The sequence below is a fragment of the Salmo salar genome, chromosome ssa25 (genome assembly GCF_905237065.1).
Source record: "Salmo salar chromosome ssa25, Ssal_v3.1, whole genome shotgun sequence".
Lineage (NCBI taxonomy): Eukaryota > Metazoa > Chordata > Actinopteri > Salmoniformes > Salmonidae > Salmo > Salmo salar.
Window position 1 is genome coordinate 36,890,001 of NC_059466.1, and position 19,671 is coordinate 36,909,671.

A 19,671-nucleotide genomic window follows, 5' to 3' on the forward strand; every position below is an offset into this window, starting at 1 on the left:
TTTTCCATATAAAGTTAAACAGTGTCTTATCTAATTGGGAATGAATAGATTTGGGACTGTCAAGACAAGAGAACACATAAGAGGTTCTAGACATCTCTTCAGCCTTAGTCAGCAAAACTCTTCCTTGAATGGACAAATCTCGGCCTAACCATGAGTTGAATTATATATATATATATTTTTTATAGCTCAGACAACTGAGGAAAGATTAAGGTTCTTCCCTCTCAGCTACCCATACTTGATTAATTTCCAAATAGGCTTTCTCCAACGACCCATGGCGGAGTTTAAGCACAGATAGAACAATTAGACAGATATTTGGTTGGCGTTTCCACTTACTACCAAATATGGTGGTGAGAGCACAGCGGCCGGCAGTGGGGCAAGATGGATTTTGGCCGACATTCTGCTAATTTTGTAATCGATGAATCATTTAATCTCAATACAGTTTTCTGTTTCCAAAACTAGAATATGTTACGAACAGAGTGGACTACGTTTTGTAGACTTTACCCTTTGCCATTTTCTTTTAAAGATTGCGTTGTTTGGAAGGACTGCAAGGGCAAATTGATTTATTGCACATGCGTACTTCACAGAATAGGCGTTCCCTAATGGAAATATGCAAATATATGCTGAACGCACCAATAGGCTCACGCTAGGTCGTGCTTGGCTCTGCCTACTCTGATAAATTTTCTCCCATTGGAAATGACAGGCTGTGGTCTATCTTGGGTTAGTTATAAAAATCTTTGGTTTAAGTGCCTGCAAAAATATGGCATTATTATTCCTCTCTCTAGATCGTCCACTTCCGGAAACACCAGGATGTTCTTCTGTCCAGGAAAAGCGTGAAAACATCTACAACCTGTGCGAACAACGCAACGTGTAACTATTTATGAATTTATAGGCGTTACAGTTAATCAGCGAGATGATTTGGAGTGTACGGTAGCTGTTTACATTTCCCTTATCCTCGCTCTTTGGTCACGTTTGTGTATGTTGCACTAACTCGCTGTATTATTGAGTAAGTATGAGAATCGGGAACAAAAGTTGATGTCTGCTACTGAGCTAGCTAAATTAGCTAGTTTGCTGGCTAAATTTCAGGCAGGCAGGTTTTTGCCAGGTTTTATTAGCTAGCGTGTCTGTGCATAGCTGGATAATATTGTAGAATGTCAAAGGGCAACACGAAGATAACCATTACATGAGCAGTATTTAACTTCAGTGAAATGCAAGTGCAAATTCTAGCGACCTGAGGGCTAGCTAGAAATTGCTAGTAGCATAGCATGCAAATTCAGAAAATAAATGTGCACCAGTACCACGCGTGACAAGATGCTGCTATTCATGTGCTGCTATTACAAGCTTATAAACAATGTTTTTTTTTTTCCTGGCAAAAGCATTATGTTCAAAGTACAGAATAAAATAATAGCTCTTGCATGTTCCTAGTGATGCTACAGTCACCAATGTACACTATATTTACAAAAGTATGTGGACACCCCTTCAAATGAGTGGATTCGGCGATTTCAGCCACACCGGTTGCTGACAGGTGTATAAAATCGAGCATGCAGCCATGGAATCTCCATAGCCAAACATTGGCAATAGAATGGCCTTTCAACATGACACGTCATAGGATGCCACCTTTCCAACAAGTCAGTTTGTCAAATTTCTGCCCTGCTAAAGCTGCCTCGGTCAACTGTAAGTTCTCCTAGGTTGCAACACTCACTACCGAGTTCCAAACTGCCTCTGGAAGCAAAGTCAGCACAATAACTGTTAGTCGGGAGCTTCATGAAATGGGTTTCCATTGCCGAACAGCCGCACACAAGCAGAATGCCAAGCATGCGCAATGCCAAGCATGCGCAATGCCAAGCATGCGCAATGCCAAGCATGCGCAATGCCAAGCATGCGCAATGCCAAGCATGCGCAATGCCAAGCATCTGCTGAAGTGGTGTAAAGCTTGCAGCCATTGGACTCTGTAGCAGTGGAAACGCGCTCTTTTGAGTGCTGAAGCACGCTTCGCCATTTGGCAGTCCGACAGACAAATCTGGGTTTGGCGGATACCAGGAGAACGCTACCTGTCCCAATGCATAATGCCAGTTTTGTGGAGGAGGAATAATGGTCTGTGGCTGTTTTTTATGGTTCGGGCTAGGCCCCTTAGTTCCATTGAAGGGAAATCTTAACGCTACAGCATACAATGACATTCTAGACGATTCTGTGCAACAGTTTGGAGAAGGCCCTTTCCTATTTCAGCAGGACAGTGTCCCCGTGCACAAAGCGAGGTCCATACAGAAATGGTTTGGCGAGAATGGTGTGGAAGAACTTGACTGGCCTGCACAGAGCCTGATCTCAACCCCATTGAACACCTTTGGGATGAATTGGAACACCGACTGCGAGCCAGGCCTAATCGCCCAACATCAGTGCCCGACCTCACCAATGCTCTTATGGCTGAAAGGAAGAAAGTCCCCACAGCGTTGTTCCAACATCTATTTGAAGGTCTTCCCAGAAGAGTGGAGGCTATTATAGCAGCAATGGGGGGGATCAACTCTATATTAATGCTAATGATTTTGGAATAAGATGTTCGGCTTGCAGGTGTCCACATACTTTTGATCATTTAGTGTATGTGGGATTGTGCGCTTGTAAACTGACAGGTATGAAAGTGAATGTATACTGTACATATCATGTGTGTCTGCTGCAGAGCTTGTTTGCTGCGTCACAATCGCTGCCTGGATTGGTGACAGGAGGCCCTGGAGAAGGAGTGGCCTGAGGTCAAGCCCTAAAGCCCCAGAGCCTGGTCATGATGGACCATAAGAGAGCTCTAACCATTTCACTGGCCGTTGACAAGGTGGATAACTCTCAAGTATGTCTGGCCTGCCTGGCTATATTAGTCCATTGTGATTCCTAGTCTTTTTCTCAGCCACTATGCAATTACTATAATCAACAACAGTGAGAATTTTAACAGTACCACCTTCTGCTTTTAAGATGGGAAGTCCACTAAAAATTCCCAAGACCCTTCTTTCTTCAGAGTTGAGATGTGGGAATGAAGAGTCACAGGTAAATGTTATTCTCTACAGGTCACCTTTCTCTTTCTCCTCTTGAATGTGCAACCAGTAACTTTTCTTGCCCCCTGTGGCCTCCCTACGAAGTGTACAACACACGCATACACCCAAATATTAAAATGATAGAAAAGTAAAGAAATGACAGATTGCGCCTTTAACCTTGTTCCCTGAGGTTTGTTATTGTGATCTGGGTAGTGGGTCAGTAACTCTACCTCCATTTCTCCCAACAGATTCACTGGACCCAGATCGCTGGAAACAGAATCAAACTCCAAAAGTCTTGTCAGCAGAATGGATCCATCTCTATGGATCACGGCCAAGCGGCATTAGGCCAAGCGGCAATGGACTGGTGAGGAGCAGTATTTATGGAGCCACAGATGGAGTTATGTTAGGAAGCAAACCTAATTAGTCTGGTTAGGTTAGACTTGTTGACGGTTCATAGATGATTTTGCTCCATAACACGGTCAGTTATTAAAGCTGCAATATGTCACTTTTTGGGCGAACTGACCAAATTCACATAGAAATATGTTATAGATCTGTCATTCTCATTGAAATGAACTCTAAAAAGCAGTAGATTTGTTCTTTGTGCACCATTTCTATGCTTCCTGTTCTGAAGTTTGGTTTTGTACACCAGCTTCAAACAGCTGAAAATACAATATTTTTGGTTACGGAAAATATATTTCACATCGGTTTAGATGGTACAATGATTTTCTACACCATACTTGCTTGTTTTGTCACATAAACTGAAATTAGAATTAGAATTTTAGCAACCAGGAAATGGTGGAGCGATTTCTGCGTAGTGCATCTTTATCTGTGAACTTATTCGGTCCCATTGCAAGGTAAGGATGAATTAATCCACTGTCATTGAGTGCAGTTTTCCGAACATTCACCAGATGGAGCTCTTCCCCTAAGCACTTTTCTCAGAGGTACAGTGCATTCGGAAAATATTCAGACCCCTTGACTTTTTCCACATTTTGTTTTGTTACAGCCTTATTATAAAATTGAGTAAGTAGTCCCCCTCACCAATGTATACGCAATACCCCATAATGACAAAGCAAAAACAGGTTTTTAGAAACTTTTGCAAATTTATTACAAATAAAAAATGGAAATATCACATTTACATAAGTATTCAGACCCTTTACTCAGTACTTTGTTGAAGGACCTTTGGCAGCGATTACAGCCTCGAGTCTTCTTGGGTATGATGCTACAAGCTTGGCACACCTGTATTTGAGGAGTTTCTCCCATTCTTTGCAGATCCTCTCAATCTCTGTCTGATTGGATGGCGAGCGTCGCTGCACAGCTTTTTTCAGGTCACTCCAGAGATGTTCGATCGGGTTGAAGTCCGGGTTCTTCCTGAGCCACTCAAGGACATTTAGATACTTGTCCCAAAACCACTCCTGTGTTGTCTTGGCCGTGTGCTTAGGGTCGTTGTCCTGTTGGAAGGTGAACCTTCGCCCCCAGTCTGAGGTCCTGAGTGCTCTGGAGCAGGTTTTCATCAAGGATCTCTTTGTACTTTCCTCTGTTCATCTTTCCCTCGATCCTCACTAGTCTCCCAGTCCCTGCCGCTGAAAAACATCCCCACAGCATGATGCTGCCACCACCATGTTTCACCGTAGGGATGGTGCCAGGTTTCCTTTCTCCTAGGCTGAGAGGAGACTCAGCCTAGGAGAAATAGTTAAATATCAGTGCTTGTGTGAAATGTATTTTGTCTGAGTCCAGCTGTATCGAACCTTTGGGAAGAATTAAACTGGGTTAAGCTTCTCTAGTGTCCGTGAGTTATTTACTCTGAAAATTAGAACCTAACACAGGTGACTACCTAATGAAGCTGGTTGAGAGAATGCTAAGAGTGCAACGCTGTCATCAAAGCAAAGGGTGGCTTCTTTGAAGAATCTCAAATATAACATATATTTAGATTTGTGTAACACTTTTTTGGTTACTACATGATTCCATATGTGTTATATCATAGTGTTTATGTTTTCGCTATTATTCTACAATGTAGAACATAGTAAAAAATAAAGAACCCCTGGAATGAGTAGGTGTCAACTTTTGACTGGTACTGTATGTAAATAAGTTCTTTTAATTATTATAATTTGTTTAAACATTTGCAATCATTTCTAAAAACCTGTTTTCACTTTGTCGTTATGGGGTATTGTGTGTAGATTGATGATACATATTTTATTTAATCCATTTTAGAATAAGCCTGTAACATAACAAAATGTGGAAAAAGTCAAGGCGTCTGAATACTTTCCGAAGGCAGTGTAGCTGACATGCCCAGTGTACCCCCACTACTGATACTGTTGAGCTATAGCTGCAGCAGCAGTGCTTATCTTTATCACACACACACTGCCTGGTCCTATCAACCCCATTCCTCCCCCTGTAGTCTCACGAGCCGTTTCCCTATTGGTTAACTTTAAAAGAGATGACCCAGAATGGCCATCAAGATATTACATTTAAGTCATTTAACAGATGAGGTCATGATGACACATATGGGTCGTAGGGATCTAAAGGTTCTGACTGGTTCTGTTCCTTCAGCACGCAGCTCCAGTTGGTTCTCACGGACGTCCTGAAGACGGAGCAGGGGCAGGCCTACCTGGACAGGAAGATGCGTGGCAAGATGACAGGAATTGGAGAGAGGAAGAGAGAGTCACGGATGGGGAGCGGGCAAAGGAGGGTGTCTCAGAGCAGCAGAGAGGGGAGGGAGGATTGTAGAGATTTTACAGCACACAGAACGAGACCCCATGACCACCCCACTCCCACCTCGACCCCGATCCGCAAGGAGAGGAGGTAATGCTTGGTTAAATGTTGCTGAATTCCGCTGGGCTGTTGGAGAGTGGACGCTGTATGCAGATTAATTTATGTAGATGATTACTGTGGAGTCTTAAGTGTAGGGAACATGTCTTCCCTTTTAGGATGTCAGTGAGCGATTTTAAGAGTTAAAACACAGCACAAGGTAAGCATGCAGTGGAATAATTGTTTCTCTGTGACTTTCTTTCTCTCTTGTTTAGGTCATACCACAGTTGGGGATCAGAGGAAGACGAGGAGGTGAAGGAACTTTTAATAGGAGAGGAAAACATCAAGGACCAGAGATGCAGTGAGTCCTCCATCACACACATACACTCCCCCTGCTACTGCGTTCCCTATCCCTGCCTCTCTGAAGGTTTTCCTTATTGGAAAGGATCTGCGGTATTCCTGGCCTCAATCCTGCTGTACATAAACAAACCCTTTTACTTTTATAGAGCTGTAAAACAAAGACCTGCTGAATGTGCTTTTCACCTCTTACTAACACATACACACATACACACACAGGCAAAGTTGATTTAATTCTATGTTATGGTAATTTGTTTTCCCCTATCTGCTGCACTACTTTCTGGAGAGTAGTAACACGTTTATTGTTTCACCGTCTCTCTCCTCTGCAGACAGTAGTGTGTCAGGGAGGCACAGTTCACGGGAACCCCTGGAGGAGGTGACCTTTACTGAGGGGGACATGCACCAGGAAAAGCCTTACCCACAATCCACCAGGACTAGGAAGGCAGAGTCAGGTTCACGCGAATCCACACATGTTGAGGTAGAGTCTTCGGGTAGAAGTTACTTAAATACTGACATTAAAGTTGACTGACTTTAAGGCTGAAGCCAAGAACCTGCAAGCTGCTAACCAAACCATTAGACAACCTGCCCTGGGGCTAAAGTAACACCCTATCTCTCCTTGTTTCTAGAGGGAGAGTCGGAGGAGGGAGTCTGGGCTCTACAGTAATGGACAGGTGAAGGCTGGAGGGATGAAGGATGGAGTGGCGGAGGGCTTGACCACAGACGCCTCCAGGAGCTCCAGAGGGAGCGTGCTGCGCCTCTCCAGAGATGCCAGAGGCGAGGGAGGACTGCCCCCCAAACAGCTGTGTCTGGAGGGGATGAGGGGCATAGACACTAATGTAGCATCCATAGAAGTAGAGGTGGACCCCTCAAACTTTGACGGGACCCTGATGGTAGTCACTGTGGGGGAAGACAGGGAAGTTGCCAGCCCCTCTAACACCAGCTGTGGAGGGGTTAAGGAGAGGAGAGGAACCCTGAGGCTGGGCATGTCCTCCAGCCAGGATAGGACGCCCAAACTCAGTCCTGTTGAACCCAGTGAGTATAGAGCTACGTATAGGCTATCATATTGTACACTGCATATCTGCACTCCGTGTGTGTGTGTGTGTGTGTGTGTGTGTGTGTGTGTGTGTGTGTTTCTCCTGACTCTCTCATTGAAACAAACATACACAAATAAACCAACACACAGATCCCCCAGCCTTCCCTCCTCCTGGAATGGCGTCATCATAATATAGTCTATTTCTCTGCCTCGGGCACCGACCCTAACATGCTGACCTTGCCGCTCGCGTTGCAAAATAAATGTACACATACATGTTATTCAATCATTTCACCCACACTGCTAGTGAGCTTCTACGTAGCTTGGCGCTAAAATATAAATTGATTCTATTTGTGACGCTTGACACGCTGCAAGTCCTGCCTCTCCCATCTCCTCATTGGTTTTTATGAGCATATACCCACCTGGGTGATTGAAAGATGAATTGAGGTCCACACTCCAGTCCAGTTGGTGGTGGTAACGCACCTTAAAGTTGGTTGCCAACCTCCATATAAAGTCCACAGAAGAAGAAGACTGAAGGAGGAGGGATTACTAGAAACTAACTAGGTTTACCGTTTTATCTGTGGATTCATTGTTGGAGTAGAGGACCTTGTGCATTTCAGGTAAAATAACAACTTAATGTTTATATCCCAGGACAAATTAGCTAGCAACAGCAAGCTAGCTGGATAAATTGCCCTAAATGTTTAATGCTTTTCGACCTGTCCCCAAATTAATATAGTTGGTTCAGAGTTACATGCTGACCAGATCACTCGCATGTTCATATTGTCCACCCACACCAGATGCCATCAGGACACGCAGGTTGAAACATCTGAAACAGCTATATTCATTTGGGGACAGGTCGAAAAGCATTAAACATTTATGGCAATTTATCCAGCTAGCTTGCTGTTGCTAGCTAATTTGTCCTGGAATATAAACATTAAGTTGTTATTTTACCTGAAATGCACAAGGTCCTCTACTCCAACAATTAATCCACAGATAAAACGGTAAGCCTAGTTAGTTTCTAGTAATCTTTCCTCCTTCAGTCTTCTTCTGTGGACTTTATATGGAGGTTGGCAACCAACTTTAAGGTGCATTACCACCACCAACTGGACTGGAGTGTGGACCTCAATTCATCTTTCAATCACCCACGTGGGTATATGCTCATAAAAACCAATGAGGAGATGGGAGAGGCAGGACTTGCAGCGCGTCACAAATAGAAACAAGTTCTATTTTAGCGCCTGGCTACGCAGACGCTTGCGAGCAGTGTGGGTGCAGTGATTGAATAACATGTATGTGTACGCGACGCTAGCGGTGTGGTCAGCATGTCAGCCCCCTCACACACAAGCACACATACTGTCTGTCTGTAACACTGGCCGCTGGGTCTGTGCTTGTGACTGTCTGTGTCAGTATGCCCAGTGTGTTGAGTGCATTTCTGTGTGTGTATCTGACTCTGCCAGTATTGCCTATTTAACATTTTAATTTGTTTGTGTACAGTACATGTCTGAAATAGCACAAGCTGTGCCTTACAACACTGGCATTGCTATGGTTACTGCCCCCCCAACATAGCAGGATTACTGCTGTCCCCGTCTTTCCTTCACAGTGCATTACACTACGGTCATCGTGTGAGAGAGATTATAATTGGGCTGATATATACAGTATTTCACTGCAACGTGTTTAATGTGTGTATTCTAGTCGTTCTCTCCAGTGATGAGGAGGTAGTCACCCCGTCCCACAGTTCAGTCCTTTGGCCACAGACTAGTGAGTCGGAGTCCCAGAGAAACCATGCTCAGGAAGACAACGTGGTGGAAGAGACGGACTTTCAGGTGGGCAAAAACAACTTCTTACATATGACATCATAAAGGACAGAATAATCTCGCAATGGATGACACCACAAAGGACAGAATAGGGGTCTCACAGTAGATGCAGCAAAGAGATCAATCGAATTTTACCAAATCAATGGAAATTCCATGGCAATGCCACTCAGGTGTCCTCCCGTGGGGGAAAGATTAAGAATGTCCTCATTGCCCCCATCAAAATGAACCTAGGCTACATTTAGGCTATTGGTTATATGTGCATTTCACACTATTTTGGGGTAAAAATCTGTATAAAGCTTGTATGGAGGTCAACCCTAATACATGTTCTGTTATCGTCACCAATCAACTGCATTACACTTAAAAACATCTTAAAGTACCACCACCAATATCTATATGGCTAGCTATGCTACCAGCTTATATGAACAGGAGTTAGGATATAGCAGATATTTTTTTCTAACCCCGAAAAAAAACATTTTTCTAAATATTATGCAGCGAACATAGCGAACATAACATCATTTTAGTAATCACCTGTTAGAACACAGAAATCATGACATATTTGACGAATATCCACTTTGTGCACCAATGACGTTCTTTCCCCCACGCTCTGCGTTCCATTGACCTCGTTACTGCATGTATGGGTGACATCACAAAGGGCAGATCAGGGAGCGCTCACAATAGATGACGTCACAAAGGGTTGGGAACTGGGCAGATTCTGTGACATAAAGGGCTTAACCTGGCCTGGATGATTTCACAAAGAAAAGCACAGATGGATGGGATGTCACAAAGGGCTGACTAGGTTAAAATATGTCATAAAAGAAAGCAAATAGATACGGGTGATGTCACATAGGGCTGCTCACAGAGGAATCTGGGTAGAGGCAGGTGGTGGGAAAAGGGAGGGTGTTTCATGATTAGACTGGCCCTATGGGGCAGAACCACCACCTGATGCCTGTCAGGCTTTATAGGCCAGAGTGGGGATACTGTAGCTCCCACGTACTGCAGTCAGCCAAAACATAGGAGGACAAGCCAAATGCCTTCTGCTGCACTACATACAAGTGAACACACATCATTTAAACCTATCCGCTGATTAACTAAGTCTCTCACACGAACCCCTTCTATGTCTCATTGCTTATCCGGATTCTCTTGTGTCCTCGTTATCAGAAAGCATGTTTGTTGTGTGCTTGCATGCATACACACGTGTTTGTGTGTCATTCATCAATGTGTGTGTTGCTCATCAATGTGTGTGCTACTCATCTGTGTGTGTGTGTGTTCCAGGTGATGCCTGTGGTGGTGACAGGGTTTGGGGTGGCCAATTTCCCCAGCACTGAGGACTCTGAGGGTATGGCCCTAACCTTCTCTGCCCTGCACTGTGGGGGGGTCCGAGGGGAGGCCAGCGGAAACCTCATGGTAAGGTTCTGCACACTGTGCTCCAACTGAGGAGAATGGGTACAGTACATTCTAGAATAGGCATGCAATACACTGGTTATGTGACATGGGAGCCTTTCTTTCATCCTCTGCAGATCACAAACCACAGAATCATCATACCAATTAAAGGTAACCAGCACCCCTGGACTTTGCTTGTGTTCTCGCCACACTGTTGACCATACAGTCCTGGTCCTCTATTTAAACTTGAATCATTAATCATTTTCAATTATTACTTGGTCCAACCTGAACATGACCGTGTGTGGTCGCTAGCCCATCTGTGCCCTGTCTGTGACCCAGGGCTGGCGGTGGTGGTGTGGGGTGATTGTGTGGTGGCCTAGATTGTTAACCCCTCTCTCCCCTCTGTCTCCTGCCCCCTCAGGCCAGGTAGAGGTGATGGTGACTGTGGAGCGCTGTCAGTTGTGGAAGTACAGCGTCTGGGACAGGGAGGAGCTACAGGAGAGAGGGCTGGGGTGGGAGGTCAAGGGAGAGATGGGGCAGCCTCCCCCCGCCCTCCTCCTCCTCTACGTTTCAGACGCCCAGGCAGTCGCCGTCCAAGAAGACCTGAGGGAGCTGTCAATCAAACAGGCCTTAGAACCACCCACTGGTGAGAGCCTGCCTTTTGGAACCAAATTGTGTGTTAGTGTTGCACGGTATACCAAAACTTTTTTGATAGTAGAACGTGAAAAAAATGGTTCAGTACTAGAATCGTCACAATGTGTCTCACGTCGTCTATTGATTGAGAAAGGATCATGCGTGTCATCGTAGCCGATGTCCCCTCTCATACTGACTCTAGTCTGTCCTGAGGAACCACTGGGAGTCTGGACTGTATCATGTTATCTCCTCTCTCATACTGACTCTAGTCTGTCCTGAGGAACCACTGGGAGTCTGGACTGTATCATGTTATCTCCTCTCTCATACTGACTCTAGTCTGTCCTGAGGAACCACTGGGAGTCTGGACTGTATCATGTTATCTCCTCTCTCATACTGACTCTAGTCTGTCCTGAGGAACCACTGGGAGTCTGGACTGTATCATGTTATCTCCTCTCTCATACTGACTCTAGTCTGTCCTGAGGAACCACTGGGAGTCTGGACTGTATCATGTTATCTCCTCTCTCATACTGACTCTAGTCTGTCCTGAGGAACCACTGGGAGTCTGGACTGTATCATGTTATCTCCTCTCTCATACTGACTCTAGTCTGTCCTGAGGAACCACTGGGAGTCTGGACTGTATCATGTTATCTCCTCTCTCATACTGACTCTAGTCTGTCCTGAGGAACCACTGGGAGTCTGGACTGTATCATGTTATCTCCTCTCTCATACTGACTCTAGTCTGTCCTGAGGAACCACTGGGAGTCTGGACTGTATCATGTTATCTCCTCTCTCATACTGACTCTAGTCTGTCCTGAGGAACCACTGGGAGTCTGGACTGTATCATGTTATCTCCTCTCTCATACTGACTCTAGTCTGTCCTGAGGAACCACTGGGAGTCTGGACTGTATCATGTTAACTTCTGTGCAGCCTGAGAGGGGAGTTAACACACTTGAGTAATGCAACACAGCATGTAGAAATGTTGAAACTGTTCGCCAAACAATGTCCATTACAGGCTAGAACACTTTACAATGCAAGAAGATACTGCTAGCTTCCAACTTTGTAGGCTAGCTTTCCTTGCTGGGCTAACAGCTGAAGCTAACGTCAGTTCACTACCTTAGTACCATCACGCAAAATATGCTGATTGTCGCCAAAAACCATAGTCAATGTTGGAAACGTTGTTCATTCACATCTCTCCTGTCTCTCACTGTGTGTGTGTGTGTGAGTGATGTCATTAGGTCTTAAAGAGACGCGCTCTTTTATAAAAGACATTGCTTTGTCTATGCAAATGTTGTTGATCAGTAGAGTAAAATAAGTCCATTCAATGATGACCATTTATGTTATGTGCTTAGATTGATTGTATAGTTGATTCATTAATGCATACATGGCTGTCTATGAAAAATGGACGTCAACATTTCAAGTGTGGTATTGAAGTCTACAGATCGTCTGGAATAAGTGCCTTTCTAATACGCCAGCTTTTTGTTGTTGCAGTGTTATTGTTTTGGTGTGGTGATACTGAACCTGGTATCAAAGTCAAAGTTCTGGTCTTGTGACAACACTAGTATGTGGGTAGGTGGGTGTTTGCTCAAGCTGGTGTATGTCCATGTGCTATTCAAGTGTGTGTGTGTGTGTGTGTGTGTGCTGATAGGACCGGCCAGCCCCTTCCTCCTGCTGACTCTGCATGCCCCTCTAGAGGGGGTGGAGGGGGCTTTACTTCGCTCCATCCTCGACATCATCTGTCTCAACAACGCCCAGCGCGTCGACGCTGCGTGTCTCTGGGGGAACGCTCCCATCAACGGGGCGGTGGACCTCCACAGTCCTCTCCTGTCATTGGATGACAGTCTGGCGCTGATCGGTAGAACCGGACTGGACCACCAGCTGCTCTCCCTACTGGGACAGAACAATGCCGAGCCTGTCACAGAACCCGACCAGGACAGAGACACACCCGGGCCAAATCTGGACGCTGTGGAGAGAGAGTCACAGACACCACCAGAGACAGAGGTACAGGCAGAGGTACAGGCAGAGGTACAGGCAGAGGTACAGGCAGAGGTACAGGCAGAGGAGGAGGAGCAGAGGGAAGCAGAGAGCGTACCCCTCGCTGAGGTTGGTAGTACTTTGTGTGTTTGGGTGTGGAGACTGATGTCATCAAGCTCAACCATAACAAACCCTAAGCTCTACATGAATGATCAAATGAACAACATGTAACCTATTACACTTCCTCTGTCGTTTGTCCCCCCTCCAGGAGAGTCCAGTCCAGCCCAGACCCGTGTACACAGTGTGTCACAGCAGAACCAGAGGCTCCTACTCTGTGTCCCTGGGCCCGAAGCCAGGCTCCAACTGGACCCGATACAAGCACCAGGGTCCCACACGCAGGCAAGCTACACAACTCCCATGATTTGTTGATTCTTTGAAACAGGTGTGTAAGTGCAGGGCTTGAACAAAAGCCTGCACACCATATTGGTCTACAGGACCAGAGATGGAGACCCTTGCTGTAGAGTAGTGCTTCCCAAACTGTGAGGTCGGCAGGGCAGGCGCATAAAATAATAATAAGGAACTTAGTCCGGCTTTAAACTTGAAAGTTGTAATGTAGAATGCACAAGGTGAAATTGGTAGTGCATCATCAGTTCCTCTTGTCATGTTAGTCATTGCATAGCTTAGAGAGCTATTTATAACTGGTCAGAATTGTCCAGATCAACTAGCCCATGTCAGCTAACGTTTTTTTATCACATGAATACACATTAGACATGGCAAAATGTGTAGTATTGCAGGAAATGAGCTTTAAACCTGCAACATTCTCTCCACCAACAAGAGGAGTGTGAACAGTTTGTGTCATGAACAGAGCTTCTGCCCATAGAAATAGATGCGGGGGGAGGATGTTCCCCAATGCTGGAGAGGGAGCCGGAGGGAAAACGTTTGGGAACCCCTGATGTAGACCATCGTTAGTGTAGATATGTGGTTTCACTCTCTCTGATCCTTCTCAGGTTGATCCAGTTTCCTCCACCGCCTTCCAAAGGAGGGATCACCGTGACAACAGAAGATCTGGAGTGCCTTGACAACGGCCAGTTTCTGAATGATGTCATCATCGACTTCTACCTCAAGTGAGTGACATCGTCAGTTTGGTGCATGGAGGACAGTTTCAACAACATGGAGGAGTTTCAACCTGTGCATGTCTCTGTCCCAACAGGTATCTGCTTCTGGAGAGGGTTCCGCAGGATGTGGCTGATCGCTCTCACTTCTTCAGCAGCTTCTTCTACAAGCAGCTCACTCGCCGAGACAATGCCAGTGAGGACAGTACCAGCGTCTCGTAAGTGTGTGTGTGTCTATTTTAGTTGATCAATTATGGATTTGTATCTTTGTGTTTTGTGTGTTTTTGTTTGTATGTGTGTGTCTCTTGACGTGTGTTTGTGTTGTCTGTCCCCAGAGCGCAGCGGAGGCGGCATCAGCGGGTGAAGACGTGGACACGACATGTGGACATCTTCAAGAAAGATTTCCTGTTTGTGCCTGTCAATCAAGAGTGAGTGACACAGACACACACACATCAATAAATAAACTGTGTGGCTCATAGTGCTTTCTTCCTTATATGACAGAGCCCACTGGTACCTGGTGGTGATCTGCTTCCCTGGCCTGGAGCAGCCCCAGTGTGAGGAGGGGAGCAGCCCAGCCTCGCTGAGGGGAACAGGGGGAGAGAAGCCAGACGAGGCCCAGGCTGAAGAGGAGGCCTCTGGGTACAAAAAGCTAAATGGCATCAGTGAAGTCACCCCTGAATCAACTAGCACTGACAACCAGGACAAACGGACAGTTACAGGTATGTGTGTCTTAAGTCCTCTCATCCTGTCTCTCAGGATGTTACATGTCTTTATGTCAAACTGACATAATAGTCAGACATTAGTGAACATGTGCGTAGGTTTAGGAGTATAACTGTAATATATGTTTTAGATAGATACGCAGGGTAGGATGGAGTCAGAACCGTGAGGGGAGAGCTGCTCAGAACTCCAGTCACAGACAGAAACACAGAATGAGGCTGGAACTCAAGAGGCTTTCATCTACATGGTTTTTTATGATGCATTCCATTCTTTATATCACTGTGTTGCAATAACATCCACAATGACAATAGCAACAACTACAATAGGAACAGGGCTGCTGTTAGGAAATACTAGTGCTGAAGTCCTGGGATTTAGCAGCAGGAGGAGGATAGTTGCTGATCCTGCTGCTGTTTTCTCTCTAGTTTCAGATGGTGTGGTACAGAGTGACTCAGTACTCCAGCCACCTCCTGGTCCTCTGGTAAGACATCACTCTCTTTAGGAATCTCTGTTACTTCTCTATTTCTCACATTCAGTTGGTTTCCTTCTCTCTCACTCTGTCGTCTTTCTTACATTCTGTCCTTCTCACTAGGACTGCACTGAGAAGACCTGTCACAGAGAGACCATCTGTAAACGGTGAGTGGATGACCACACACACACAAAGAAGGTGTGTTCTAGAGGTCTTAACTATATGTTTATATGCACATCTCTTCTCTCCTTAGACCCTGTATTCTCCTCATGGACTCCGTCAAGTTCTCCCTCCATGAGCGCGTCTTCAAACTCTTACGGGAGTGAGTCTACTATTAAATGGAATGTTGTGTGTGTTGTACACTTAATGTACCAGCTATCTCTGTGTGCCAGGTACCTGCAGTCGGAGTGGGAGCTGCGTCGGGGCTCTGTGCGCGAGTTTAGTTCTGAGCAGATGCAAGGCTCTCACTGTAAGGTCCCCCTACAGGACAACAGCAGCGACTGCGGCCTCTACCTGCTGCAGTACGTCGAGAGCTTCCTGCAGGTAACCGTACACATGGAATAAGAACATGCATGCATAGGAATTCACACGCTCCCACCTGTAACCAGCCTGGTATTGAACTCTTGTCGTATCTGATCAACTCATGACTCCGTTATCCAACGGAGCTTAAGCTTGTGTCTTCAGGTCTCAGACAAGGTTGAGTGTTTCTCTTATGAGACCATACTCACCAAACACATACGCTGACGTACACCTACATAAGACTTTTCTCTCTCTCTCTCCTACCCTTTCTCCCTTTAGGACCCTGTGGTGCACTTTGAACTCCCCCTGTGCCTAGAACGCTGGTTCCCACGGCAACAGGTGAGGAGGAAACGAGACGAGATCAGGGACCTGGTGCTACACCTGTACAGACACCAGAGGGGCACGGTGGGGAGTATAGGAAATATGGGAAATTTAGTCAGTTAGGGCATGGTGGGTAGTATTATGACTGTGACGATACCAGTATCCCAATATTTTTTCCATGGCAAAAATGAAAACACGAAGCAGACCAAACACTTTGGACCTTTAAAAACCTGCTGTATGTAAAATATTGTGTTCTATATCTTGGAAAATGAATAAATGTGACTCTGGGTGACAACATAATGATGTTTGTTTCCAACATTGGGGCTGTTTTCCTAAAGAAGTTAAATCTGCTTCGTGTTTTGTTTCTTTGACACGATACTAACGAGTGTCACGATACTGGTATTATCCTGGCCCTAGGTAGTATAGGAAACATGGGAAATGTAGTCGGGCACGGTAAGCACCTTGGCTGCATTCCAAACACTTAACAGACACACCCTCTCCCCTCAGCCCTCAAATTAAGTGGACACTTCTGATGGCGTGTCATGACGTCTGGCGAGTTTACACTTGCAGGCAAGGGTCGAGGGAGGGAGGAAGGAATGAATTTTAAGTGGACTGCCCTTGCCCGAAAATTCGTCACTCGTTTGTCCCACAACAATTGTGTTTTCAGCCACCGGTGGCTTGTGGGTGCTTTTATATGAGCTACAGTCAATTATGATTTTATGTCTACTTATATTAACTATATAATTATTAATATACGCCTACTGTATGATAGCTAGCAAACTAATTAGCAAACTAAGGTTAGCCTGTCTTGCTGGGACTTCTGAAGAAAGAAAATGTTCTATTTCTACAATTTCCAAAAGATAACCAAACAAAAACAGATGTACTTTTACTAGACGTGTTTGTGCCATCATGTGCATTAGTAGCACCATTTCTAACTTATTTACATTCGTTTTTACTTACACTTGTATGTTGACTTCTCCATATTGACGTTGAGGTTTTAAGTTTTGGCTGACTTTTCTTAGCGGATGTGCAATCATCGCAAATTTAATTATGGGGCGTTACAGGCCCGAAGTGAACATAATTGTACACTTGCAAACTCAATTAAAAACGAGGGCTTACGTTTTGAACTTCCCTTGCTTGGCTAATCGTTTGGGCCGAAGGCCAAGAAGGTGACGGGGATTCCCCCGAGGGCATAAGGCAAGGGTAAGTGGAGGAGGGTGTTTCTTTTATGAGTTTGAAACGCAGCACTTGAGATTCTGCTCATGCTGAGCAACCAGTAAATTTACATTTCAGCCTGATACATTAAAATATTATTTAAGCTTTTATAGTTGTATCACTGGCCAGCTGGGCCATTCAAATTACATGCAGATGTCTCATGTCAACCTGTAATTTGTCACTAACGTCAAAGGCTGTTGCATTAATGATTTAAATCTCTCCTAGGATGAATATGAAGGACTTTCTGCAGTAGCTGTAGAGTGTCTGCTAAATATGAAGGACTTTCTGCAGTAGCTGTAGAGTGTCTGCTAAATATGAAGGACTTTCTGCAGTAGCTGTAGAGTGTCTGCTAAATATGAAGGACTTTCTGCAGTAGCTGTAGAGTGTCTGCTAAATATGAAGGACTTTCTGCAGTAGCTGTAGAGTGTCTGCTAAATATGAAGGACTTTCTGCAGTAGCTGTAGAGTGTCTGCTAAATATGAAGGACTTTCTGCAGTAGCTGTAGAGTGTCTGCTAAATATGAAGGACTTTCTGCAGTAGCTGTAGTGTCTGCTAAATATGAAGGACTTTCTGCAGTAGCTGTAGAGTGTCTGCTAAATATGAAGGACTTTCTGCAGTAGCTGTAGAGTGTCTGCTAAATATGAAGGACTTTCTGCAGTAGCTGTAGAGTGTCTGCTAAATATGAAGGACTTTCTGCAGTAGCTGTAGAGTGTCTGCTAAATATGAAGGACTTTCTGCAGTAGCTGTAGAGTGTCTGCTAAATATGAAGGACTTTCTGCAGTAGCTGTAGAGTGTCTGCTAAATATGAAGGACTTTCTGCAGTAGCTGTAGAGTGTCTGCTAAATATGAAGGACTTTCTGCAGTAGCTGTAGAGTGTCTGCTAAATATGAAGGACTTTCTGCAGTAGCTGTAGAGTGTCTGCTAAATATGAAGGACTTTCTGCAGTAGCTGTAGAGTGTCTGCTAAATATGAAGGACTTTCTGCAGTAGCTGTAGAGTGTCTGCTAAATATGAAGGACTTTCTGCAGTAGCTGTAGAGTGTCTGCTTCGGTGCTTCTTTTAAGCAGAGGCATTAAAGGGGCCTTCCACTGAAATTCAACAGTTTAACAGGTTCTTCTTTACTGTTTCAGTGGAACGTCTCTTTAAAAAGTCTGTCCCCTCTGCACCTTATAGATAGGCCCTACATCCCACCACTATAGCCTCGTTTAACATGAGATCAGACTGAGTCTCGCATTTATTATTTTACCCGTGTTTTACTATTTATTTGTCCCCTAGGTGATTTTATTGTAACTTATGTCAGTTAGATTTTTACGTGTGGATTTTGTTTCTAAAATGTACGTTTTGATAACTGTGTTTTGAATATAAAATGTAATAAATACATTTGTAGACTGAATTACAGCAATTCATTTTCTGTTCATTTACCACCGATTCTCTGCAATACTCTGACATGTTGAGTCGCCACTGTTCCTCCACACCCAGCAGAGGGTCTACTGCGCTTGGCTGAAGTACCCTCAGGGTAGAACCTCCACATACACACATGCACATACACACATGGATGCCAAGAGACCTAAGATTTCAGTGTAATGCTGGGGGTAGGGATTTTGTAGGATTTAGGAAAGAGACTGGCTTGTCCAGAAAGAACCCTTAGCCATAAGCAATTGTTGGTCTGATTTATGTGGTGTGTGTGTGCAGGTGTATGGGGTATGATACTTCAACATTTTGCAGGATCCCCTGCTGTCTTGTAAGATGGTTACACAACCTCCTGGTTAGTGTGAGATCGCGCTCACATTTAAACAACACTACAGCCCGAACTGGACGGACTGAGGGCGGGCGGATATAAATATCCAGGAATAGTATTGTTGCTTGCCGGGAGTTGAATGGCGATTCCAGGTCAAAGGTTAGCAATCTTAGTTTGTTTAGTGCTACTGTAAGTGTTTGTGTCAGTAAGGGAACGTAAGAGGAAAACCTGATTGGAAAGATGATTAGACATTGAGTTCTACATGGGTTCCAACTGTCCCAATCACCCCCATTCACTGGGAGGTCCCTCTAGTCCTTATGCAGATAGACTTCCTCAAGATTCTTAGGAATTATGACATCACTGTCTACTTTGTTGGTAACATCCCAGATTGTTGTTGACATGAGGCTGTCCAGACACCAGTCAAGGTCTCATTGTCTCTCTGAGAAGGTGAAAGGCTCTATTTGGTTAAATCTCTGTTAGAGTTTAGACCAGTGCTCCTGTTGATGGTCCCAGGCAGCTCTAGAGTGGGTGAACCAGATAAGAACCACAATGTTCCAAACCTCTGTTAGAAAGATAAAGAACAACAAACATTAAACAGTCAGAAAGAGTTAACATTCAACACTAATTTGATTCAGTGACGCGTTTG

General features: G+C 44.9%; 2 protein-coding genes across 5 annotated transcripts in view; both read left to right on the forward strand.

Annotated features, from left to right (window-relative positions):
* The first annotated feature begins 719 nt into the window (after positions 1–719).
* Positions 720–18,680, forward strand: LOC106586707 (SUMO specific peptidase 7). 4 transcript variants are annotated; one of them, XM_014174259.2, is made up of 23 exons: positions 720–1,003; positions 2,669–2,830; positions 2,953–3,024; positions 3,260–3,375; positions 5,559–5,810; positions 6,032–6,117; positions 6,443–6,591; positions 6,740–7,145; positions 8,833–8,963; positions 10,227–10,358; positions 10,472–10,505; positions 10,756–10,980; positions 12,613–13,067; positions 13,207–13,337; positions 13,946–14,062; positions 14,149–14,268; positions 14,386–14,478; positions 14,552–14,769; positions 15,190–15,245; positions 15,357–15,400; positions 15,487–15,555; positions 15,626–15,776; positions 16,032–18,680. In XM_014174259.2, exons 2-23 carry the CDS (start codon positions 2,768–2,770, stop codon positions 16,194–16,196), a joined length of 3,285 nt encoding a protein of 1,094 aa, XP_014029734.2. In that variant the 5' UTR covers positions 720–1,003; positions 2,669–2,767; the 3' UTR covers positions 16,197–18,680. The 4 variants fall into 4 exon arrangements, with proteins under 4 accessions (XP_014029734.2, XP_045563447.1, XP_014029736.2 ...); XM_045707491.1 differs by having other exon boundaries at positions 12,613–12,965; XM_014174261.2 differs by having other exon boundaries at positions 2,669–2,815.
* A 662-nt stretch (positions 18,681–19,342) lies between these two features.
* impg2a (interphotoreceptor matrix proteoglycan 2a) overlaps positions 19,343–19,671 on the forward strand; it is a 61,196-nt gene continuing 60,867 nt past the window's right edge. The window contains exon 1 of the mRNA XM_045707437.1: positions 19,343–19,400. Coding sequence (XP_045563393.1) covers positions 19,343–19,400 — 58 coding nt within the window. The remainder of the gene's footprint in view (positions 19,401–19,671) is intronic.

What these genes read in the sequence shown, in the direction of transcription:
- LOC106586707 (XM_014174259.2), top strand. Translation starts at nt 2,768, where the DNA reads ATGATGGACCATAAGAGAGCTCTAACCATTTCACTGGCCGTTGACAAG. An exon ending in CACCAGGGTCCCACACGCAG is followed by an intron (nt 13,338 to 13,945) that starts GCAAGCTACACA and finishes GATCCTTCTCAG; the next exon opens with GTTGATCCAGTTTCCTCCAC. An exon ending in AGCCACCTCCTGGTCCTCTG is followed by an intron (nt 15,246 to 15,356) that starts GTAAGACATCAC and finishes CCTTCTCACTAG; the next exon opens with GACTGCACTGAGAAGACCTG.